The sequence below is a fragment of the Cryptomeria japonica genome, chromosome 4 (assembly GCF_030272615.1).
Source record: "Cryptomeria japonica chromosome 4, Sugi_1.0, whole genome shotgun sequence".
In the NCBI taxonomy this organism is placed as follows: Eukaryota; Viridiplantae; Streptophyta; class Pinopsida; order Cupressales; family Cupressaceae; genus Cryptomeria; species Cryptomeria japonica.
The window spans coordinates 251,291,989-251,318,600 of NC_081408.1; the positions used below are offsets into that span (position 1 = coordinate 251,291,989).

At 38.9% G+C, this 26,612-nt stretch overlaps 1 protein-coding gene and 1 pseudogene across 1 annotated transcript; both read left to right on the plus strand.

Moving 5' to 3' along the window:
* Positions 1-395: 395 nt before the first annotated feature.
* On the plus strand, positions 396-2,252 carry LOC131874760 (phospholipase A1-Igamma1, chloroplastic-like). Its single transcript, XM_059218676.1, has one exon. It carries the CDS (start codon positions 481-483, stop codon positions 1,819-1,821), a length of 1,341 nt encoding a protein of 446 aa, XP_059074659.1. The 5' UTR covers positions 396-480; the 3' UTR covers positions 1,822-2,252.
* A 3,694-nt stretch (positions 2,253-5,946) lies between these two features.
* LOC131875069 (phospholipase A1-Igamma1, chloroplastic-like) overlaps positions 5,947-26,612 on the plus strand; it is a 35,677-nt pseudogene continuing 15,011 nt past the window's right edge.

Consider the following 26,612-nt stretch of genomic DNA (forward strand, 5'->3'; position numbering starts at 1 on the left):
ATTTGAAGTTTTTAGTTGTGGAAGATTTTATGTCAAATCTAAATAATTAATGAGTCTAAACTGAATTTCAGTGAAGTTTAAACTCTTCTTCCGTGTATAATCAATACGATTTGATTCTTCATAGACAAAAATTCAGAAATACTCAATTTCGTCAATAAACCACAATTCTTTTACCACGAAATCAAATTTCGTTACTGTAAACCCTAATAGGGCAATGACACGAATCATTCATTATTCAAACACGTAAATTGAATAGTTGACAAAGAAGTTGGAACTAAGAGCTCATAATTCCTGACTTTGACATCAACGCGGTGCGCAGCTCTCCCCCCCCCGGACCATTTGCTTTATAAATACCAGTGCTCTTTATGTTCAAAACAATTGCCGCTGTACGAATCCTTTCTTATAATCCGATTATAGGTACAAATCATTTCTTATAATCCGATTATACGATAAATTTTCAGGAGATAGGTTACCAGAACGATGATTCAATCGGCATACAACCCTAACACCCGCACGCCGTTCGTGAGGACCAGCTGCACGACTGCCGGGAGCACCAAGGTTAAAAGCTCTAGGGTTTCCTCGTCTTCTTTCACAAATCTTCGCATTCTCGCGGCCCGAAACAGATCCTCGAAATCTCTGTTAAATGGCGGTAAAGTTTCCGCTGTTGTTGAACTAGCGGCAGATTTGTTGGAAACGAAGGAGAGGCAGAAGAACACGATCCGGAAGACAGCTGAACTGCGCGTGAATCCGCCGCCGCCAGAAGCTGCGCAGACGGGCAGATTCAGTCCCGTCAAATTGCAAAAATTTGCAAGGCGGCTCGAAGAGGTTTACAGAAACAGCCCAACGGTGTCTCCAAAAGAGGATTTAGGTCAAGACTGGAGAAAATACCAGGGTTCCAATGACTGGGAAGGGCTTCTGGATCCTTCGAGTCCAAAACTCAGGCGAGAGATTGTAAAATACGGGGAATTCGCCGAGGCGACCTACGCCGCCTTCGACTTCGATGCGCAGTCCAGGTACTGCGGCAGTTGCAGGTACAACCGGCAAAGGCTGCTGGAGAAACTACACCTTCAGAACACGGGTTACCGGGTCAGCAAGTATCTGTACGCCATGTCTGACGTCCACATGCCCAAGTTCTTCGGGCGGTCGAATTCAATGGACCCGTGGAGCTTAGACTCCAACTGGATGGGCTACGTGGCAGTGAGCACCGATGAGGAGACGAAGCGCCTTGGGAGGCGTGACATCATCGTGGCGTGGCGTGGCACTGTTACACAACTGGAATGGATGGAGAATCTGCGTGATATTCTTCACCCAGTCGGTGACCTCGGCTGCTCCGAGTGCACCGCTATTAAGGTGGAGCGTGGGTTTCTGAGTATTTATACTTCTAAAAATGACGCCACCCGCTACAACAAGCACAGCGCATCGGAACAAGTGATGGATGAAAGACGCCGCTTGGTGGCGCTGTACACGGGGCGTGGTGAGGAGGTGAGCATTAGCATCTGTGGGCATAGCCTCGGTGGCGCCCTAGCGCTTCTTAATGCCTTTGAAATAGCCGCGAAGGGAGTCAATGTGCATGCAAACGACCCAACTCGGAAAGTTCCCGTTACTGTCTTCTCGTTTGGGGCTCCACGAGTGGGGAACGGTGCTTTCAAAGACGCAGTGGAGGAGCACGGCGTGAAGGTCTTACGTGTTGTGGGCAAGCAAGACGTGGTACCCAAAATGCCTGGCATTTTGTTCAATGAAGGAATGGAGAAATATGATAAAGTAATTGGGCATGTGTTGGAGTCTCTCCCTTGGTCATATAAACATGTAGGGGTTGAATAAGGGTTGGAGATCAAGAAATCTCCGTTCTTGAGGAGTAACCCTGATCTGGGCAAGTGTCATAATTTGGAGGTGTATTTGCACTTGTTGGATGGGTTTGAAAGCTCTACTGCTCCGTTTCGAGTCGAGGCTCGACGTGATGTGGCTTTGATTAATAAGGCCTCTGATATGTTGCGGAAGGATTTGATGGTGCCCACTAATTGGCATCAATTGGATAACAAAGGGCTGGTGCGTAATTGCTATGGAAGATGGGTACAGCCTGAAAGAGATGCTGATGATGTGCCCTCTCCACATGGCCTAGGCAGCTTCTCAAGTTGATTTTGGGTTCAAAAGAGGTATAAAAGATTCAGTTGGACACAATTAGTATCAACTTTATTGTGCAGATTCTTTTGGGGACGGTAATTATTGGTTCTTGTTTTTTTGGATTTATTATTGTGTAATGAAGGCATTTATTTCTCAAAATTTAATTCTACCTATTTTTAGTATAATTGATTTTAGAAAATTAATTTTTTTCTAAATTATTTGTAATTCAAACATTTAATTTGTTGTATGTATTTTAAAAAGTATATTGCTAAAAGTTTATAATTAAGCTTTCTAAAAGTTTTCTAAAAAAGAAAAATATTGATTAAAATATAAGATATCTAGTGGAATGCTAGATATTAAGTGAGATGAATCATGTGATAGATTTAATAGAAATTTTAGAAATCGACTCATCAATTCAATTGTGAGAATGTATTATCTAACATGTTTGATTGACATGAATGTTAACAATATTATTTGTGTTCATAATTGTATGAACAATGCATATTAGAAATTTGTAGTATAATCTTTGTTTGGAATAATTAATGTTCTTTTTTCCTCCTTTTGATGGTGGTTCACTGAGTGTGATCCAAAATGTCAATCTAAAAACACATAGTGTGATAAAAAATGTCAATCTAAAAACACATAGTGTGATCTAAAATGTTGATCTAAAAAAACACATTGTTTAATACAAATTTTTTTTTTTACAAAATTAACATCCATCAAGTGAAGATCTATAACTATCTTTGATTCCTTGGTACATGATGAAATTTCATTCTAATATAGTCTTATAATCTCATTATATTACTTATGCTCCCCCCTCTTGGAAAGAACTAGTTGTTATAGCATTGTCAAATCACTCTTGAAAATGTGTTATAACATGGTCAACATATACAATAAAAGATAATTTTATGGCAATTGTATAAATTTGTAGTGTTGAATAATTACTTGATAAAATTTAGATCCTCAAATTAAGGACCAATAGGTATCTATAGCTCACTCCCTACATGGTGAGATTCCATTCCAATAATCTTATGATATTGATGACCTTCTATTATAATCCTACAATTTTATAAAATGGTATTCCATATAGTGAACCGCCTTACATATTAATTTAATATCATTTTCAAATCCCTCTAATTAATAGTTGGTTGGTATATGATATGATCCTATTCCTAAATTATTTGAATCTATTCCCAAATTTTCAAATAAATATTTGAATAATAAAAAATATAATAAACTATTTATTAAGGATGTCATTTAGGCTATATATAGTAGGGAAAAATAAAAGAGCAGAGATTTAGTCCCTACCAAGAACTACATAGGTGCTTTGTAGGAGGAAAATTGTTTTAATTGGACATTTGGAATAACAAGTTTAAAAATAAATCTATGAAAAATGTGTAGGAAAGGATAGGTATTAAAAATCTTATTATACTAAAAATAGATTAACATGTATTGCAAGATAGCTACATTTAATGGATTTTTTTGTTTTATTATTGTGTGAGGGAAAATATGCAAGCTAAACTAAATAATTGAAATAACAAAGAAAACAATCAAACAAGCCATTAAACTCAAACACCTCAGGATTAGAATGATAAAACTAAAACAAAGAATAAAATGATAAACCAAGAAAACCACCATTCCCACTTTAATTTGATTATTCTCGGATTAGATGTGTACTCATGTGATGTAGCTTCGAATGCTCGATTTCTGCAGAGTAACGATGCATGGAATGAAGATGGATTCATTTGGTCTAAAGTGGAGGGATTAAATAGAAGAAAGGAGGAAGGAGAAGGGATGTGAGGGTGAGACACTTGTCTCAAAGAAGAATGACATGTGTCTGGAAGGACACATGTCTAGGAAGGGAGTGACATGTGTCCTTAGGGACACATGTTTATTTTGGGGAAAGCGACCCCAAAATAAGGGATATTTCTTAATATTTAGGAAATTAGTTAGGATGTGCATACATGGAGGTTAGGAGGGATAGGATAAGGTTGGTCAGGAGGTTAGGATAGATAAGGTTAGTTATCACCCTAGGGTTAGGACAAGGGTTAAGCTAGATGGGGGGTTAAGGTTAGGAGCCATGTGCTCAAATGGGATTAAAATTTGATTAATTAATGAAATTAATTTAATCATAGGCTTGGGAAAAGGGCAATATGATTAATTAAATCAATTAACCAAGAGGGGTGAAGAAGGTAATTAATCAATTTGATTAATTAGCTAAGAGGAAATGGATTGGGGAATTAATTATGAATTAATTAATTAATTAGAAGAATAGGATTTAAATTTGATTAAATTAATTAGTCAAATTTAGGTGTCTACATTTTGCCCCTCTTCGCGGTGGCGCTACACTAGCGTCGGTGTGAAGAAAATAAAACACCTGCGACCTGAGGGAGAAAAAGCGAAGCAAGAAAAATGCCCCAGGCCTTACTAACGAAAAGATGAAGGACGAGGGAAGGGGTGCTCCCTCGAGAGGGTGCATAGGAAATGGGGCCCGAGTGGCATCTCGAAAGAAAAATTGCCCTAGTGGATCGAAAAGAAGAGGATGAGAAATAGAAGCAAGAGGCAAAGACGACATCCTAAAAGGAGCATCAAGTGATAAGATATGCTAAAAACAGTCTGGAGGGCCCAGAACGATCGAAATGAGCCATACCAAGCACCTTATATGGTAAAAAAAGGCCCTATGGATGCTCATTTGCATGAGTTGATTGCTATAAATTGGAGCTCTCGGAGAGATTTATATTGTTTTTAGTGCATTTCTGAGCTCATACTGCGCACACACAAAATGGCAAAGGGAGTGCGAACGAGGCACCGAGCAGACATGGTACGTAGCCTCAGGAGACATTAAGCGTCAGAGCATGAGGTAGGCCCTTTAAACCACTCTTGTGATTTGATTTTGCTTGTGCTTTTAGCATTTATTGATCCAGGAAACATGTTCCCACTGGATCATATCTAGAGGGTTGGTGGCAGGAAAGTGCGGGATCACGATACCATAATAACAGGTTCGCAAAGGGGAATCGGGTTAGGATAAGGGTGTAGAATCGCGTTCCCGCTAGCACGAGTTTGCGTTCCCACAAGGGAAGAGAGGGTTTCCATGGGAGACCCTTGAGAATTTGATCCTGCTACGACGAGATCGTTAAAAAGAGTGGTGGGAATGCATTCCTGCCAAAGAAGAAATAGCAGGTTCCTGAACCCGTGGATAGGGAGATGGGGGAAAGAAAAGATAGAGGAAAAAGGGGCAAGACAAGTCGTTGAAAGGTGACTGAGGAAGAAACGAGGCCAAGAAGTTGACAAGCTATTGTTGTTTTATTGTGTAGTGGAGCATTGATATCCTGATGAGTCGAAAGAGATAGTCTCCTATCTTGAGATTAAGAGTAGAGTTGAGTGTTGTGGATTGGGCACAGATCGAGGCAATCGGTCTAGGATATGTGGCACAGATGCCCCATATTTGATCATACATGATGATGGTTACAACTTTGGTTGAGAGATCAAGGAGTGAGACAACCACATTCCACCTGCTTACAGGAGAGATTATGATGACTCTTGAGGATGTTTATCATATATTCAAATTGCTAATACGAGAGGCATGATGCATAGCCCAAAGGATCCCGTAGGCAGAGGCTGTGAGATGACTAGTAGGTGCAGACGCGCCTCTTCATCATGGTCTATTATCATTAGAGAAATCATTGGCACATGCACCAGCTGTGAGGCGGATCTACTTCTTCATTTGCGCACTAGTGAGTGGGTATATCTTACTAGATCGCAGAGAGTCTAGTTTTATTGGGGATGATCCCAATTATTATCAAGGCATTAGATGGTAGCCGACCAATGGCCTGGGGTACCTTGGTGCTAGCGGAGCTTTACAAAGAGCTCCATAATATAGTCTATCATCTTGGTCAAAGCTTTGGATTTGTCACATTATTACAGGTATGGGCATGGGAACATATTACTGTCATGCAGCCAGTGGGTAGGCAGGACAGAGACGTAGCCTCGCCTATGGTATTCAACTGGCACGGGGGTCTGAGGTACAAGCTCACTGACGACATTGACCACTAGAGGGTCACATTTGATAGGTTGACAGTGGACATGATCACCTGGAGACCATATATGGATATCGCGGGGATGGCCAAAGGATCTGAGACATATTCCTTATATGATCACCACAAGATATATCATCGGCAGGTGGAAGTATGTCATAGAGATGTATCGACCAGACCGAGTGTAGAGACAGTTTGGTTGAGTACAGGATATGCCCGATGCAACACACAAATTTTAGCGGGTTACCCAATAGAGGGTAATAGAGTTTGGGCCCTCACTACATGATAGTGCAGGTATCATCGATGGTTGGACTCGATTGGCTCCAGTTCTATGGGATCAATGAGGGAGAAGTGCAGATGCAAGTGTGATAGCAACTTACAGTTCCTGGTGGGCAGAGGTGAGACCTAGGCTAGTTGGTAGGACAAGATTGGAGCCCCTCAGTGTTAGGAGGGTATAGATTTGAACTAGGGGAGGCAAGGTTGGACAATATCAGCTAGCCAGGTGGTCGATTAAGACAGTCGCAGAGGTAGTTATCTGAGCTAGGTCTAGATTAGTTGTGGGCAGATAGCGCCAAAGAGGAGGAGAGGAAAGGACAGAGGGGGGATAGAAGAGACAGGGGAGATGAGGTGATATCGATGAATGTAGATCCGCCTGCATAGGGACCTACAAAGGGACAGGAGGAGGGACAGGGTCGAGGCAGGACATCATTGATGTTGATACCTGCTAGGAGGGTGAGGAGGGTGGAGAGATGAGAGGTCTCATCAATACCTCTAGATCTAGCAGCACAAATTTGAGCTCTAGAGGAGACAGTGAATAGGGCTCAATACCAATTATAGGATGTCATTGCAGAGAGAGACAACCTACATCAGGAGAGGGATGCAGCAGAGAGTGTCAGGGCACAACTATAGGCAAAGAGAGATAGGCTCCTTCAGGAGAGGGACGTGGCAATAGCAGCTAGGGATGTCATAGAGCATGCACGACGGAGGAGATGATGGCCCGCTACCAGAGGGAGAGGGATGAGGCTCGGAGATAGGCCGAATCTAGTAGAGGAGGGGGGAGATACTAATAGGCATGCTGGAGAGACAGATGGCCAAGATAGGGGCCTTTTCTCATTAGGAAGGGTGATATCGGGCAGGATATGAGTAGGCCGTACCATCAGATCAGAGGGAGTAGTATATGCCACCTCCCAGAGCTCAGGGAGCCAATTCCTCATGTAGTGGAGGATCTAGCAAGGGGTCAGGCAGATCTAGCCATAGTACAGGTGGATCGAGTAGGAGGACCCAAACAGAGGACACATCAGTATCAGGATCAAGATCCACACAAGGATCATAGGGATAGGGATACGAACTAGCCCAGTCATCCTACAATGGAGGATTATGCAGATGATGCAGGTTTTGAAAATTTTGGTACACCATACAATGAACATAGAGATGTATATATATATGCCTTGTATTCATTTTTTGCACCTCATGCATGTTTTATGAACATGATAGGTGATCATAATTCATTATAATATTGTATGCTCTCAATTTAGTTTTTGATTAGATACAACATATGATGTACACATTGATATACATGTACATTTTTGTATTGACATATATTTTGAGACCATGATGATATTTATGATATACATTTTATTTTGGTTTCGCTATATGATGCTTTATATGAGATTTATGATGCATATATGGATGCCATGATATATGTTATGTATGGTTTATGCTTTATGATGATGTTGTGCATGGGTGTTTGATGTATGATATATGCCATTGACTGGCTCACTTGTGATGCAAGATGTGATGATATTATGTATGTATGATATGATTTATGGATGCATATTATGTGATTGGATGTATGGATTATATGCTAACCCATGTGTGATACAAGATTCTATGGATAAGGTAATGCATGTGATATGATATGATATGATATGATAGATATGGATTGTGTGTTAACTCATATGTGATGCAGGATGCTATGGATATTGCTCCAGGAGAACCAGGCTGGACAGGAGAGGGAGGAAATAGACAAGGGAACATGTGCATATTCCAAGGAGGAATGGAGGGAACAAATGCAAAGGAGATGCAATGAAGATGAAGGAGAATTATGGAGTGCGAACATCCTCATAAAATGGGATACCATGTAGTGAACACTTATTTTGATATAGAATTGTCTATGAGTCAACCAAGGTATGGAGAACCAGGGTGGAATTTCATAGCTAATGCATGGATTCACATGTATGCACAGACACGCAGGCCAATCCAGCATCACACAGAGTTATAGAGACCCTGTAGGAAACAATGCTAGAATGACCACAAGCAAGAAGACATGCCCCAATGTAACATGAGATGACAGAGACCTCACGAGGGAACAACAAAGGAACACCTCCAAAAAGACATGCTAGCCAAAACCCAAAGAGAAGAAAGATCTCATCCCGAGCCTTGTTATTCATAGTGCACCATGATATAAAAGATCATGGCAACCAAGAGAAAATAGGATTCAAGGAGCTCTAAAAGATAAACAAAGAAAAAAAAATCCAAAATCAACACATGGTGTCATAGATGTCTTTTGTCGACAAGATGACAAATGGATGATTATCAACGATGATGTCTGACTAGAGGAAGGATACATCCTACACATATAGATGGATAAGTGTTGCTGATGTGAAAATGATATATCTCGAAGCAACAACCAGATGATAGATGGGTAAACACCTAAGACCAACAAAAAGACCTGGAAACCAAGCAAAGGTTAGGATACCAAAAGCTCTGTTGAAGAACCAACTAAGAGGACGCAATCTTGACACGCGGGACAAGGACAAATCTACGCATAGGAGGAACCACATATACATGGAAACATATATACATATGACACTTTGCACAAAAGATCAAGTGAGGAAAAGGGATTCACAAGAATTATGTACAGGTGAAACGAATGGTGGCAAAATAGATGATGATGAATGGAGATGGGGGTATCATAAGGTACCGCACCAAAAGGAGATGAATGTGAGAGAGATGAAGATGGAAGTGTGGGTATCATAGGATACCATGTGAGAATAAGATAGGCAATGGTGGGTAATGATAGGTACCGCACCAGGAAGAGTCAAAAACAAGGGCCAAAAGGTAATGGAACTACCCTCTTGTACAGACGGCGCGTGTTTCCAAGTTTTCACCATATGTACGTGTCTGAGGCACCTGTGTGTCAAGTTTTCACCATTTGGACACATCCTTTTTTTTTTTGGTATTTCAATTTTTGAAACATGAGATACACTGTCACGAACTATGCATAAAATTTATTCAAGTGCAAGATGTTGAGGGGATCGGTGAGTGGCTCCCATTTTAGAGTAGATAACTGATATGCTCTTGAACCATATTTTTCTATAACCACAACTAAACCAAGCCAATTAGCTTTGAAATTTCTTTTCTTTTCTCGGGCTTGTTGATTTCTTGGGTTTTCTATTAGGACTAGATCACTCACTTCAAATTCACGGTGGTGCACTTTCTTTTGATATTTGCTCTTGAGGTAGATCTGATATATTTGCAGATGATCATAGGCTTTTTGATGTTGTTCGTCAAGAAGGTCTAGCTGTGCTAGCCTTGCTACCCTGTAGTCTTCATCAGAAACAAAATATTTTAGGGAGATGCGCAACGAAGGAAAAACAACCTCAATTGGTAAGGCCATCTCTGCACCATATACCAAGGAATAGGGGGTGGATCCCGTAGGAGTCCAAAAGCTGGTGTGATAAGCCTAAAGGGAAGGATTAATATTGAGACTCCAGTCACGACCAGTTTCATTGACAACTTTCTTTGGGATATGGAGCAATATTTTATTAGTTTCCTCGACTTGGTCGTTCCCTTGTGGGTAATATGGTGTAGACCAACGATGTTGGATATGGAAGGTGGAGCAAATATCACGCATGGGTTGGGCTTTAAAAGGGGTTCCATTGTTAGTAATGATGGTGGAAGGGATCCCATAGCGGAAAATGAGATGATAAAGGATGAACATGGACACCTAGACACCAATAGTAAGGGTGAGGGGAATGGCTTCCACCCACTTGGTGAAATATTCTATGGCAGCAATGATAAACTTGTGTCCATCTAAGGAGGGAAGATGGATCTTATCAACAAGGTCAAGGGCCCATGTAGAAAAGGCCATGGTGTTGCAATAGGTAGCAAATCCTATGCCAGAACATGAATCAAGTCTTCGTGCTACTGACAAGGTACACATTTCTTGACAAACTCACAACAATCATGTTCCATGGTGGGCTAGTAGTAACCCACTCTTAAGAGTTGTTTGGCAAGAACATATCCACTCATATGAGCACCACAAGTATTGGAATGTACTTCTTTCATCTCAAGATTAGCTTCATTCAGATCTAAACACCAAGAAAGTATGTCATGATAGCCACGATGATATAGAATGTCTCCTATAAGGGTAAATTGGACACAATAACAAATAAGGTTTTGGTGGTTGTTGTGGGATATTTTTGAGGGAGGGTAATATCTTTAAGATAGGCATGGATGTCATGGTACCAAGGTGATTGATATCCAACAATGTTGCACACCATTTCTATGTGTGATGTCTCAAAGGCTAGTTGTAGAAGTTGTTCAACTATGAATTCATACCTGGGACTATCTAAGATGATATACAAGAGGGATCCAATGGTGGCCATTATATTAGCTATTTATTCTGAGCTCATGGAAGTTGATCAATTATGATATTTTGAAAATTGCCCTTAAGATCATCAACCATCCTTTTGTAGGGTAGAAGCTTATCATCCTTATTCTAATATCCATAATTAGTTTGGTGGATTACTAGTTGTGAATCTCCATAAACTAGAAGATCTAATATATTCTACTAGGGTATGTGCAGGATCATGGTGTGCCAAAACAGGACCTTAAGTGGCAATGAAATTTCAGAAAATCAAAGTTATGCAACTTGACATGAAAATTTGAATAAGTTATGAACATTACTTTTAAAATATGTAAGAAGAGAATATATAGAAAATTGAATGTAGTTTCTAAGCTACTAGTTGTTTTTTGGAAAAAAAAAAATCCTATTTGATGAAAATTTCAAATTTCAATGCAATGGTACTAAAATTTCAGGAAAAAAATAAGTAGATGTATGTCTGACCACCCTAATCACAATAAAATCTTAATATTTTTTTATAATATTTATAATATAAGTATTAGACTCATGTCCGGATGTGACACATATTTTTTTTTAATTTTTTATAAATTAAATAATTATTTATGATTTTTTTACTACCAATTTTCAGAAATTCAGAAACTCCTACGTCTGACCACCTTAACTTGGTCAAAACCTTATGAAATTTAATTTTTTTTAATTTTTCCCTATAGTAGATGAAGCATAGGATGTGACGCATATTTTGGTTTCAAAAAATGTTATACCGTTTGAAAGTGTAAAGCGGAAAATCGCGATCGAACCCTAGTTGTTCTCCCCTCTTCCAACTCCGAGGAGAGAGAAGGGGGGTTCGCTAGGATTCGATGGTTTTCACTTAGGGGAGAGACTTTACATTCAAAAGAGGGGTTGAAACCCACAAGATCCAATCCCACGCAATGCAAGATTGGATGCTAAATGTGTTTCAAGGGTTAAGACAGCAAGGCTACCCTCTTTTGTAAAGAATGTTGATAGGAGAATTAAGCTAAGCATGCATAGAAAGTGACAAAGATTTGCTTATAAATTGAGTTCGGATTATAGGATGAAGCTGCGGACCTGGAATTAGCAGTAAAATGTCGATACGGTGCTGTCCTGCAAATTTGAGCAAAAGTTGTCGGGACGATGGCGCCCGGCGCCATGGTCCTCCGAAAAATCCGCGAAACGAAGGGGGATCTGTTCGTCTCTGCACAAGGATTCCAGATCTTCAATTTCAGCCGCGTACCTACAACCTACACACAGAAAAGCGAAGACGATTGGGGGGTTAGGGATTAGGGGTTTGCCTTTAGGTCAAACCCCGGTTTTGGAATTAACCAAGAAATGAGCAAGAGCTATAAATGTAAATGACTGTAAAACAAGTACTAATACCTTGTTCTAAGGATGTTTGTATCCTTATGTGCGAAGGTATAGATGTTGTATGTTGTATGTTGTAGCATGTAGTATGTGATCTCCTCTTCAATGGTTGAATCCTTGACTTGAATGCAACACTTATCCTTGAATGGAGACTTGAAATGATCAATTGCTTGAAGGAATGCTTGAATGCTTGAATGCTTGAGTATAATTTCCACGCTTGTACACATATCTCCTCTTCATGCCAAATGAGAGAGAAAAAATATAGTTTATATACTTGTCATTTAGGGCTGATAGACTGATTTTCCCGACCTTAGGCCGACCAGGAAAGTTAATTTCCAAATTGCAAACAAAAAGACCCGAGACCCCTTAGGAGACCGGGCCCAAAATAGGACCCAGGGACCAGGGCGCTGGGCGCTCTGGTCCCACCTCCCGGGACAGCAGGGTGCAAGGAGGTTCAGGCCAGGGTGCTTGAAAAATGCAGTTTTCAGTGTCGTGAGCAAGTTTCGGGGTCTCCATTCAGGTTGCGTGTTGCATCGCCATCGTGAAGACCAAAATGCAGTCAAAATTGCAAGTGTCACAATTTTAGGACGCTACAGAAAGTTATGAGTGTTTTTCAATCAGTATATCAATTAGGACTATTGTCAGAATTCAATTAGAAAATAAATAATAATTATTTATTAAAGTCAAAATAAGACAAGCCTTATATTTTTGGAATGCTGGGAACGTCCTTAAAAAACCCTTTTTGTTTTATCAATTTTGGTTACAAAAAAAGTCGTCAGCCACCAATGTAAAGTCTAGAAAATCAAGGAATACTGAAAAACACATTTTTTCAGTTGACTTTCCATGCTTATCACTTCCAAGCCAAATACCAAAGCATTCCCGAGCCAAAATTTGAAATTTGAAAATTTGACTACAAAAATCGGATATCGGATAAAATCGGATATTGGATAAAATCGGATATCGGATTTTAGTACAAAAATTTGTGGTCCCCAAAAAATTTCCCATTGCCGCCATTCATTTGGTAAACTCCCACATGGCAGAAATCCGATATCCGATTAAATCGGATATCAGATTTTATTAGTCATATTTTAGAGAGAGAGAGAGAGAGAGAGAGAGAGAGAGAGAGAGAGAGAGAGAGAGAGAGAGAGAGAGAGGAGAGGGAGAGAGAGAGAAAGAGAGAGAAAGAGAGAGAGGAGGAGGAGAGGGAGAGAGAGAGAGACAATATGACCCCTAACGACATAATTTGGTGTCTTAAGGGGTCCTATGGTGTTGTTAGGGGTCATATGGTGTCTTGGGACACCATAGGACCCCTTAAGACACCAAATCATTTCGTTAGGGGTCATATGGTGTCCATAGGGGTCATATGGTGTCCCATGAACCCTTATGACCTCTTAGGACACCATATGACCCCTAATGACAACATATTGGGTTGCTTTGGGTCATATTGTGTCCTAAGGGGTCATATGGTGTCCCAAGACACCATATGACCCCTATGGACATTGTATGACCCCTAACGACAACTTAAGACCCCTTAAGACACCAAATCATGTCGTTAGGGGTCATATTGTGTCTTACGAGGTCGTAGGACACAATATGACCCCTAACAACATGATTTGGTGTCTTAAGGGGTGCTATGGTGTCGTTAGGAGTCTAGGGTGTCCATAGGGGTCATATGGTGTCCCATGAACCCTTATGACCTCTTAGGAAACCATATGACCCCTAATGACACCATATTGGGTTACTTTGGGTCATATTCTGTCCTAAGGGGTCATATTGTGTCCTAAGGTGTCCCAAGACACCATATGACCCCTATGGACACTGTATGACCCCTAACGACACCATAAGACCCCTTAAGACACCAAATCATGTTGTTAGGGGTCATATTGTGTCTTACGGGGTCGTAGGACATAATATGACCCCTAGCGACATGATTTGGTGTCTTAAGGAGTCCTATGGTGTCGTTAGGGGTCATATGGTGACCATAGGGATCATATGGTGTCCCATGAACCCTTATGACCTCTTAGGACACCATATGACCCCTAATGACACCATATTGGGTTGCTTTGGGTCATATTGTGTCCTAAGGGGTCATATTGTGTCCTAAGGGGTCCTATGGTGTCCCAAGACACCATGTGACCCCTATGGACGCCATATGACCCCTAACGACACCATAGGACCCCTTAAGACACCAAATCATGTTGTTAGGGGTCATATTGTGTCTTACGGGGTCATAGGACACAATATGACACCTAACAACATGATTTGGTGTCTTAAGGGGTCTTATGGTGTCATTAGGGATCATAGGGTGTCCATAGGGGTCATATGGTGTCCCATGAAGCCATATGACCTCTTAGGACACCATATGACCCCTAATGACACCATATTGGTTCTCTTTGGGTCATATTGTGTCCTAAGGGGTCATATTGTGTCCTAAGGGGTCCTATGGTGTCCCAAGACACCATATGACCCCTATGGACACCGTATGACCCCTAACGACACCATAAGACCCCTTAAGACACCAAAGCATGTTGTTAAGGGTCATATTGTGTCTTATGAGGTTGTAGGACACAATATGACACCTAATGACATGATTTGGTGTCTTAAGGGGTCTTATGGTGTCGTTAGGGGTCATAGGGTGTCCATAGGGGTCATATGGTATCCCATGAACCCTTATGACCTCTTAGGACACCATATGACCCCTAATGACACCATATTGGGTCACTTTGGGTCATATTGTGTCCTAAGGGGTCCTATGGTGTCCCAAGACACCATATGACCCCTATGGACACTGTATGATCCCTAACAACACCATAATACCCTTTAAGACACCAAATCATGTCATTAGGGGTCATATTGTATCTTACAGGGTCGTAGGACACAATATGACCCCTAACAACATGATTTGGTGTCTTAAGGGGTCTTATGGTGTCATTAGGGGTCATAGGGTGTCCATAGGGGTTATATGGTGTCCCATGAACCCTTATGACCTCTTAGGACACCATATGACCCCTAATGACACCATATTGGTTCGCTTTGGGTCATATTGTGTCCTAAGGGGTCATATTGTGTCTTAAGGGGTCCTATGGTGTCCCAAGACACCATATGACCCCTATGGACACCGTATGACCCTTAACAACACCATAAGACCCCTTAAGACACCAAAGCATGTCGTTAAGGGTCATATTGTGTTTTACAGGGTCGTAGGACACAATATGACCCCTAATGACATGATTTGGCATCTTAAGGGGTCCTATGGTGTCGTTAGGGGTCATAGGTTGTCCATAGGGGTCATATGGTGTCCCATGAACCCTTATGACCTCTTAGGACACCATATGATCCCTAATGACACCATATTGGGTTGCTTTGGGTCATATTGTGTCCTAAGGGGTCATATTGTGTCTTACAGGGTCATCTCTCTCTCTCTCCCCTTCCTTCTCTCTCTCTCTCCCTCTCTCTCTCTCCTCCTCCTCTCTCTCTCTCTCTCTTTCTCCCTCTCTCCCTCTCCTCCTCTCTCTCTTTCTCCCTCTCTCCCTCTCCTTCTCTCTCTCTCTCTAAAATATGACTAATAAAATCTGATATAATTGAATATCAGATTTCTAAAATGTGGCAGTTTATTAAATAAATGGCAGCAACGGGAATTTTTTTGGGGATCACAAATTTTATCTGATATCTGATTTTTGTACAAAAAACCGAGGAAAAAAGGGTTTGTGGGCCATTCTGTAGATTCCAACGGCCCATAGTCTGCATATATTCTATTTTCTATTGAGGATCACGGGTTTTCAGATAGCTAGAGACAAATTTATGCTTTTGGGAGATTCTTAAAGTGAAAACTTACATTGTCAATCACGAAGGAGCATGTGTGGAGGGAAATGGGGAGTAGTGGTTGTTGGAAGTCTAAATGCAAAAGAAAACTTTCAAATGACCAAATTGAAGTGTATAGAGAAAGAGATAGATAATGTCATAGGAGGAGAAGACAAGTTATGTTAAATGTTGCTAATGTTACTTCAACTGAAGAGGAAATTGAATTTGAAAATGTGCCACAAGTTATTGAAAATGAAAATGTAGATTTTGAAAGTGAAAATATTGAAAATTTTGAAAATGTTGAAAGTGATAATGAAAATACTCAACATGTGGAAAATTTTGACATAGGAGGTGAAAATGTGGAAAACTTTAACATTGAAGGTGGAATTTCTCAACCAAGTTAACCATATGTAACACCTAATTACTTTAGAAATGAAGACCCTCTCATGGATGAAAGACAAATTCCAAATCCAAGACCTTCAAGAACCCCAAAATGGTTATTTGAAATCGATGAGAACATTATTGTGAATCTTGAAGGCAAGAGGTCAACAAGAACCGTTCAGTTGTGGGCTACACAACTTTTCAACCAAAATTTTAGCAATAAGACTTTGACCGAGCAATGCCAACTCTTTGTTCAATTGCTAAAGATGATAAAGATGAGACCATTGCTAAAAAAATTGAAGATTCATATGAACAAGAAGATGGAGAGAAATTCTTTTATTGCAAAAAATATATTTAACGCTCTCAATTCTATTGGAAAGAATACCAAAGTAAGAGAGCTGCTCAAAGAGTGATTACAACCTCCTTAGTAAGCCATCAATTGAGGAAGGCTCATCAAATGAGACAAAATTGTGTTGATTTTAACATAAACCGTAAAACTTTGGATAGAGCACTTGCATGAAGACAAAGACTTGACGATCCACTTCAACAAGATACATGGGCATTTGGTGGGAGGCTTCCACGTGTTGATAGAAAGTTGACTGACAATGTGAAGGAAGAGATTCAACAATTTTGGAACTCTAATTCTAGAGTGTCACCCAATGTAAAGGACGTTTTGAAATTAAGAATCGGCAACCGAGACCGCACATCGCATCCCAAACATTTCTTGGAATCAAGCCAAACAATGTTGTACAATTTTTTTTGTGAATTACATCCAAATTTGCAAATATCACAAAGGGCCTTTGAATCTTTGAAACCATTTTATTGTGTTCCTTTTAAGATTTGCAAAACTTGTTGTTGCAAGTACCATGTGGATTTTTCAATGTACCATGAAATTTTATGTCATATTCGTTCTACGATGCATACTAATGAGATGTTGCAGGAGTGTGGTGCAATGCTATTTTCGATATCATCAAGAGACTTGCAAGATCTATTTTTATGCACTAGAGATGATGGCTTCTATTTCTATAGAAATGATTGTTTGAACGAGAAGTGCTTAGAATGCGGTGGGTTGTCAAAGTTTGTTTCATGTTTTCATGAGGGCAGCGAACATGAGTTTGGAAATAATTATGTTGAGAAAAAAAGATACGAGATAGTGAAATATAATTTGAAGAGTGGAGGTGAAGGTTCTAGATGCGAATTAATCTCAAGAGAAGTGAGTATTGCTGATTTTATTTTGGATTTTAAGGAAAATCTTTTCTACAAGTATGCAAGGCACACCCATAGGTCTCAGTGGTTGGATCAATAGTTTAGGATGTGTAAGAACTCTTTCTCGATTGGCACTATTGTATCAGTGGTTGATTTTGCAGAGAACTATACATTGCAACCACAGAATGAGGTATAGTCTCAGTACTACAATTCAATCCAGATTGCTATTTTTGTTCACATTACATATAGACATGCTCCTAATAGTACAGAAGAGGATAGGAAGATAATTAGGGAGTATCATTTTTATATGAGTGATGATAGATCACACTCCTCCAAGTATGTGCAACATTCTTTCGAGAATTTTTTTGGTTTCTTGCATGAGAAAAATATTGCAATTGACCAGCATATAATATGGTCAGATAACTGTACGGGTCAATTCAAGAATGCCCGTATGTTTTATTGGTTGAGTAGAATGCATGTGGAGAGGCATAAACCTCATATTTGGTGTTTTTTTTAGGCAGGGCATGGAAAGGGAGAGCATGATGGAGCAGGTGCATGTTTGAAGAGAGCTCTAGTTAAGGAGCAATTGAGGATTTCAGGTGCAAATTTCTCTGATGCACTTTATATTGTTGATTGGTGTAGTTCAACATTGTCACATGGAGGTAATCTTGATTCAGTAGTGAGCAGATTCTTTTGGTTGGTTGAGGAGGGAATAGTGGGAGATAGATTGGATTGTCAAACAATTAAAGATTCTTCAAAAATGCATTCATTTCTCAGCTTAGATGCAAGTACATGGACCATTTGGACACGGGCGTTGGCTTGTTTTTGTCAGAGTTGTGTTCGATGTGATTGGGATCAGTGCGAGTCAAGTGAGTGGGTTGATATGTGGGTTCCCCACTATCTAACTCCTTTATCTCAAACAATATCCTTGTCAAACGATGACATGGAAAGTTCACTTGAGTATGATCATCTATCAGATCTTGTATAGCCAGGACATGTTTTTGCAGTTGTTGCACCGCAAGGGAATGAAGAGAGATCAGAATATTGGTTGGCATGATGTGTACAGGGAAAACAAAAGCTAACACAACTAGTGACAGATGATGATGGGTTCACATATCCTACAGGTTCAGTTGTTGTTGTGGGAACTTGGTTGCGAACATACATGATTAGAAAGAATGGCATACCTGCATTTGAAGACTATGAGAGACACAAAACCATTATAATGTATTCACACCTTATTACAGCTACAAATGTCAAGTTGTTGAAGCATCAAGCAAAACAAAAGACCAAAGAGCTATGGATAGTGACTACTGCTGATCATGAAGCAATACTGGATACTCTTAAACAAAGAGATGACCCTTTAGGCACACTTGAGTAGTAGGTCTTTAATGGTGCCTTATTTTTTTATCATGCATTTCATTTCGAACAATGATCATTAAACCTTAATGATTAAGTTTGTTACATGTATATTAAGGATGTGTTGAAAATGCAAGTCTATTGATGAACGTTTTTTTTTGGCAACATGGTTTTTGCATGCACATAGCGGGTACAGGATATAATCGGAAGGGACGTATTTTTGCAACATGACTTATTATCATGCATTTGATGAGCTTTACAATTTTTGTTATTAGAGAACACTATCTGACAATTTTTGATGATATAATTATTGCAAAACCTTTATGCTCATGCTGGTCTTTATTGATGATATACAATAGTACATCACATTATGATTTTTGATGATATACAGGTTCATGCTAGATCATTCGCCGTTGACAAGACCCTCTCTTGGTGATGGTACATATTCTTTTGAGCATTAATCAGATAAAATTTTGTGGATAAACATTAAGTCAAGTGAATGTATTGCTATTTAGAAATGACCATATCTACCATCGTCTTCAACCATGCAGAGAAATGCGGTGAGAAGGGCTTTAATCAACATGCGTCTTTCTTCAAAGTTATGCTTGTATATTTTGCAGAGAAACTGGTAAGTTTCGTAATTATACAATCTTGTGCGTCTTAAAAATGTTTGAAATGATCTATTTATAATTTTCCAAACCAATTTGTATTAAGTTTTATAATTTATTTCTTGTAGCACATTCATTCCGTATAAAAAGGTTACTTATTTTGGTCTTCATTTATATACAGGTATTGATGTACATAAGCTTTTCTCTTAGGACATGAGGATGTCTGATGCAGATGAAGTGGGATGTTGTACTTGTATATGGATGTGAATTGATGTAACATTGTTATGATGATATACAATATCCATGAGCAAATTATGTGTATACAATACATGGAAATATTCATGATCATTATGTGTCTAAAGTGTAATGCTTGGAAATATTGATGATATACAATGTCCATGAAAAAAAAAATCATGTTTGCATATCCCTTCATGGATGTCACACGCAAGTATAATGGTAATTATGTGTATACAATACATGGAAATATTCATGATCATTTTGTGTCTACAGTGTAATGCTTGTTTATATATAATTTTAGCACTCAAGGGATGACATCGGTAGGGTATGACCCCAAGCGTTTGATCAAGTGGGGAGGCAAAATCGGAGCATGCATAGGGTAATAATGCCTAACTAGACATGTCAGAGCCGACAGTTTGTCATTGCGATGAGTAGAACGAGAAATCAGCCATGCGACAACATTCCATTGAGTGAGACTGACGATTTTTTTGCCAACCAAAAAATTGCTGCCCTAATAAAACCGTAGGGAAACTTGAAAAACTAAGATAGGCTTTTGTAGGGACCCCTCTCGTGGCCTCGTAGGTTCAAACAGATCGTTCACAGGTGCCATGGATTCCGAGTTAGGGCTCATCAAAGTTTGACAATTTTGAGCACCTAGGGCACTCAAGGGATGACATCGGTAGGGTATGAACTCGAGCGTTCGATCGAGTGGGGGGGAAAAATAGGAGCATGCATAGAGAAATAATGCCTAACTGGACATGTCAGAGCTGACGGTTCGTCATCGCGATGAGAAGAAGGAGAAATCGGCCACGCGACAACATTCCATTGAGTGAGACTGACGATTTTTTCGCCAACCAAAAAATTTCTACCCTAATAAAATCGTAGGGAAACTTGAAAAACCAAGATAGGCTTTTTGTAGGGACCCCTCTCGTGGCCTCGTAGGTTCAAACGAATCATTTGCAGGTGCCATGGATTTTGAGTTAGGGCCCGTCAAAGTTTGACAATTTTGAGCACTTAGAGCACTCAAGGGACGATGTCGGTAGGGTATGACCCCGAGCGTACGATCGAGTGGGGGGGGGCAAAATAGGAGCATGTGTAGGAAAATAATGCCTAACGAGACATGTCGGAGTCGACGGTTCGTCATCATGACGAACAAAATGAGAAATCAGCCATGCGACAACATTCCATTGAGTGAGACTGACGATTTTTTTGCCAACCAAAAAATTATTACCCTAATAAAACCATAGAGCAACTTGAAAAACCGAGATAGGCTTTTGTAGGGACCCCTCTCATGGCCCCATAGGTTCAAACGAATCATTCACAGGTGCCACGAATTCCAAGTTAGGGCCCGTCAAAGTTTGATAATTTTGAGCACATAGGGTGCTCAAGGGATGACGTCAGTAGGGTATGACCCTGAGCATTCAATCGAGTGGGGGAGAAAAATAAGAGCATGCGTAGGGTAATAATGCCTAAATGGACATGTCAAAACCAATGGCTCATCATCGCGCTAAGCAGAACGAGAAATCGGCCACGCGACAACATTCCATTGAGTGAGACTGACAATTTTTTTGCCAACCGAAAAATTGTTGCTCTAATAAAACCGTAGGGCAACTTGAAAAACCAAGATAGGCTTTTGTAGGGACCCCTCTCATGGATTCATAGGTTCAAATGAATCATTCGCAGGTGCCATGGATTTTGAGTTAGGGCCCGTCAAAGTTTGACAATTTTGAGCACTTAGGGCGCTCAAGGGACGACGCCGGTAGGGTATGACCCCAAGCGTTCGATCAAGTGGGGGAAAAATAGGAGCATGTGTAGGGTAATAATGCCTAACTGGACATGTCAAAGCTGACGGTTCATCATCGCGATGAGCAGAATGAGAAATCGGCCATGCAACAACATTCCATTGAGTGAGATTGACGATTTTTTTGCCAACCGAAAAATTGCTGCCCTAATAAAGCCGTAGGGCAACTTGAAAAACTGAGATAGGCTTTTGTAGGGACCCCTCTCGTGGCCCCATAGGTTCAAATGGATCATTTGCAGGTGCCACAGATTCTGAGTTAGGGTCCATCAAATTTTGACAATTTTGAACACTTAGGGCGCTCAAGGGACAACCCCGATAGGGTATGACCCTGAGCGTTCGATCAAGTGGGGGGGAAAAATAGGAGCATGCATAGGGTAATAATGCCTAACTGGACATGTCAAAGCTGACAGTTCATCATCGCGATGAGCAGGACGAGAAATCAACCACACGACAACATTCCATTGAGTGAGACTCACGATTTTTTCGCCAACCAAAAAATTGCTGCCCTAATAAAACCGCAAGGCAACTTGAAAAATTGAGATAGGCTTTTGTAGGGACCCCTCTCATGGCCCTGTAGGTTCAAATGGATCGTTCTCAGGTGCCATAGATTCCGAGTTAGGGCCCGTCAAAGTTTGACAATTTTGAGCACTTAGGGCGCTCAAGGGACGACGTTGGTAGGGTATGACCCCAAGCATTCGATCGAGTGGGGGGGAAAATAGGAGCATGTGTAGGGTATTGTTCATTAAATGAATTGTATTGTTCATGAATTGTATTGTTCATTGAATTAATTGTATTGTATTGTTCATTAAATGAATTGTATTGTATTGTTCATTAAATGAATTGTATTGTATTGTTCATTAAATGAATTATATTGTTCATTATAAAAACAACACTTATGATGAAATGAAATGAATTGTATTGTTCATTAAATAGCCATTATTAACCATTATTAATTATTGCAATTAAGATTAAAGATTTCCATGATAACACCACGCACAGATGAGCAACAATTTATATGATCGAATATCAACTTCTGTATATATAAAAATGTCAAATGATTACAAATGTATGTCCATACACAAATATGGCATAAACGCCAACTGAAACAAAATTTATGTCTAAATACGTGAATGTATGTCCATATACAAAATATACATGCCAACTAGACATGTAAGAATCCCAAAACTATCTATAACATCCTATGTTGTTGATGGATCATCAAAATTGATCCTCTTCGCCACACTGCTCAGCTCTGAAGGATCCTGCACAAGAAAAACAAACCACGATTAATATTAGTTATATTATATAATTCACATTCAAAAAGTTAACATAAAAATGAACTATAATTGAACTATTCATGTTTACATCATCTCCATGTTTTCTCTTCAGCTTTGCAAGACTCTTGATGTATGTCTTCGGTAGAGGAGGTATGTTTTGAATATTTTCATACACAACCTACATATGTTCAGAAACATGACATTGATACAAGTTGGCATATAATTGTCACTGATAATAACAAATTATATCTACTAATCAAAAAATAAAATAAACACACATCTACTTGAGGCATCTCTTCTTCTTCTTTAGGTATGCTAGGTGTAGTCATCAAGGATGTGAAGCCAAGAATTCTCTATATATATACACAACAAGTATATGAAACTATCAATCTATGTCTAGACATGTATAATCACTATAAGTTATTTAAAGTATTCATTCAATCATATTTGCATTCAATTGCCTTTCCCTTGTCTCCAACTGCACTACCAGATCCTAAATCACACTACCCCGCACTCGTGCTGCTTGTGCCCTACAAGAGTAAAATAAGATATACATGCAAGTTACTACATAATCTAATTAATACCAATATTAATGATGAGCATGTATGTACAATAAAATACAAATGACTAGGTGCAATAATATATGTACCATCAAGCTATCAAGGCCAAATGAAATGGCCGACAAGGTGCCCTAGTCTTGAATCTGTCTCAACTCATCCTCGGTCATCAACTGTTAAATAGACCATGCAAATAAAAATTAGTACTTAATATTATCTAATTTATAAATATTTAATTAAAATATAACATGAATTGTGAAAACACAAATCTTACCAATACATCATCAATTTATGATGACGGTGCCTCCTCGCCTCTAGCATGTGAGGACTCCCCAGGGTATCCTCCAGTCTATGTAATAATATCTGGTGCATCATGCATCTCATTCACCTCATAATCTGCACTGTCCACATGAGGATCAATGGGTTGTCCAAGTGGACCCAAGCATACGTGCCCACACATGACACAACTATGGGGCACGCATATGTGTGGAGCTGAGGATGATGTGTCACCAGCACTGGATGCACCGCTACCATCAAGAGTAGGCTGAGCTATTGACGCAACCTAAGAAACCAAAAGACTACTCAAAGAACGAATAGCCGATATGGTCCGTGAAACTGCCTCACAAATGATATTAGAATGTTGAACTGCAGGTGGGGGATCAACAGGAGGAGGGGGGACATATGGGCCTTGGACTACTCTGACTGCCCCAGGTCTATTTTGGGGCATACCTAAACCTACACCCTGGAAAGGTTGGATGTCAAAGTAGTTCACATGTTTGTGTAAAACAATCTCAACATACAATTTTTTTATGAAATAGAAGGGGATATCAAGATTGTTGTTGGGTGGTTTGTTGAAAACCATCCACCAATGATCCCAAAAGTTCTTCACAATCCCATCATTTGTGCACCATTTGATAGAAAGTTTTGTCTTTTTGGGATCTACAAGCTAACCAGTACGGGGATTCACAAACAATGAGGCGATTTTGGCTTTGGATATCTCAATATTCTTGATATCCTTATACGAGAAGCCATTTGCATATTTTTCCTTCATAGAATCTCGCCACAAAAGGGCGGCATCGTGCTCCTCAGTCATGGTTTCCATACTTTTTATGATCGACGTGAGAGGATCAAACAATGGGTTTAGACGAGGGATCCTACGATATACTTTTGCAATCCCCCTCAATTCATTCAAATTTTGTGCAATCAAATCTTGAATTGAGGGGGGGTTTGGCAAATGAGGGTTTGGTTGTTGCAGTTGTGATTGGTCAGTGTTTTCATTGTTATCCCCCATTTTTAACCTAATTGAATGTAAACAATTAAATTTAGTTAACAAATTTAAACAATTAGGTATTTGATTTAAAAAAATATAGTTTTCATGAAAAAAACCATATTTTCAATGAAAAATCAAATAAACATTAACAAAAAATACAAAAAATGAATGAAAATGATTCAAAACGATAAAATTCTTACCTCTAAATCTATTTTTTAGCCATTTTTTGTCAAAACACTGGATATTGGATGGAGCAGATATCGGATTTTGATGAATCGCGTGGCCTGTGAGTTAAAAATGACTCACAAGACTGTCACTGTCGAAATATAAGTGTTTCAGAAAATCTGATTTCTATACTTAAATTATTTTTAAATAACATATATAATATAATAATATATTATATAATATATTATTATATTATATAATATGTATTGTATTATATTATATATATTATAATATAATATAATATAATATAATATAATATTGTATTATATAATATATTATTATAATATAATACAATATTATATATAATATAATATAATATAATATTTTATTATATTATATTATAATATATAATATAATACAATATTATATTATATTATATTATATATAATATAATATAATATAATATAATATTGTATTATATAATATATTATTATATTATAAAATAATATAATATAATAATATATTATATAATACGTATTATATAATATATATAATGTAATAATATATTATATAATATATATTATATACTATATTATTACATTATATATATTATATAATATAATAATATATTATATATTATATAATATAATAATATATTATATATTATATAATATGTAACATATAATATATTTTTTAAACTAAAATTACAAATAAAAATCGGATATCCAATTTGCATAGGTAATTACCAAGCCAAGGTGTATTGACACCCAGGCCAAGCAAAAAGTCAACACGAATTTTCGCATTTTTAGGCGAGTGAGGAAGGCTATTTTTTTCACATCGCCACTTTTTGGCCCCCCTTGATCCTGCACTAACCCACTAAATAGCTATCTTTAAACCAGTGATTAAACCTTCATATTCAACAATATTGTTGGTGCATGGGAATGACAGTTGGAATGACTTTGGAATGAGATCCCCTTGGGGAGTTACAAATAAGAACCTTGCCCCATCTCCCTTTCGTGTATGAGAACCATCAAAGTACAATTTTTCAGAGAGGTTGCGCGCTGACTGTGCTGACATATTCATCCGAGAATTCTGTGATGAGTGGATATGCATCAACCAATGGTGTTTCAGCTATCTAATTGGCGATGAAATGTCCCTTGATAGACTTTCGGTGTACATATTGTATATCAAATTCACTAAGTAACATAACCCACTTGGCCATGCGTCCTGTTAGGGTAGCCTTGGAGAGTAGATACTTAAGAGGGTCAATTTTGCAAATGAACTTCATTGTATGACTTAGCATGTAATGTCACAACTTTTGAGAACAAAAAATGATAGCTAGGCATGCTTTTTCCATTGGGGAGTAATTAAGATCATAGCCAACTAGAGTGTGACTGATATAATAAATTTCTCTCTTTACCTTCATCATCCTGTTGAGAAAGCAATGCGCCCACAACTGTTGTTGTTACTAAAATGTACAAGATCAAAGGATGACCTAGAATGGGTGGCATTAGAACTGGTGGGTGAGCCAGACATTCTTTGATTTTGTCAAAAGCTTGATGACACTGGGTATCCCATTTAAAATCGACACCTTTTCAAAGTAAGTGTATAAAAGGTTGGTGTTTCTATGCCCGAATGTCGTCTGTTATTAAGCTAATTAGAAAATAAGAACGAATCACCAATTCTTAACTAATTAACAAACATCAAACATAATCAATGAAAATCAATACAAGAAATCAGAAATGAGAAATGAATTCAAATAAAAACTCC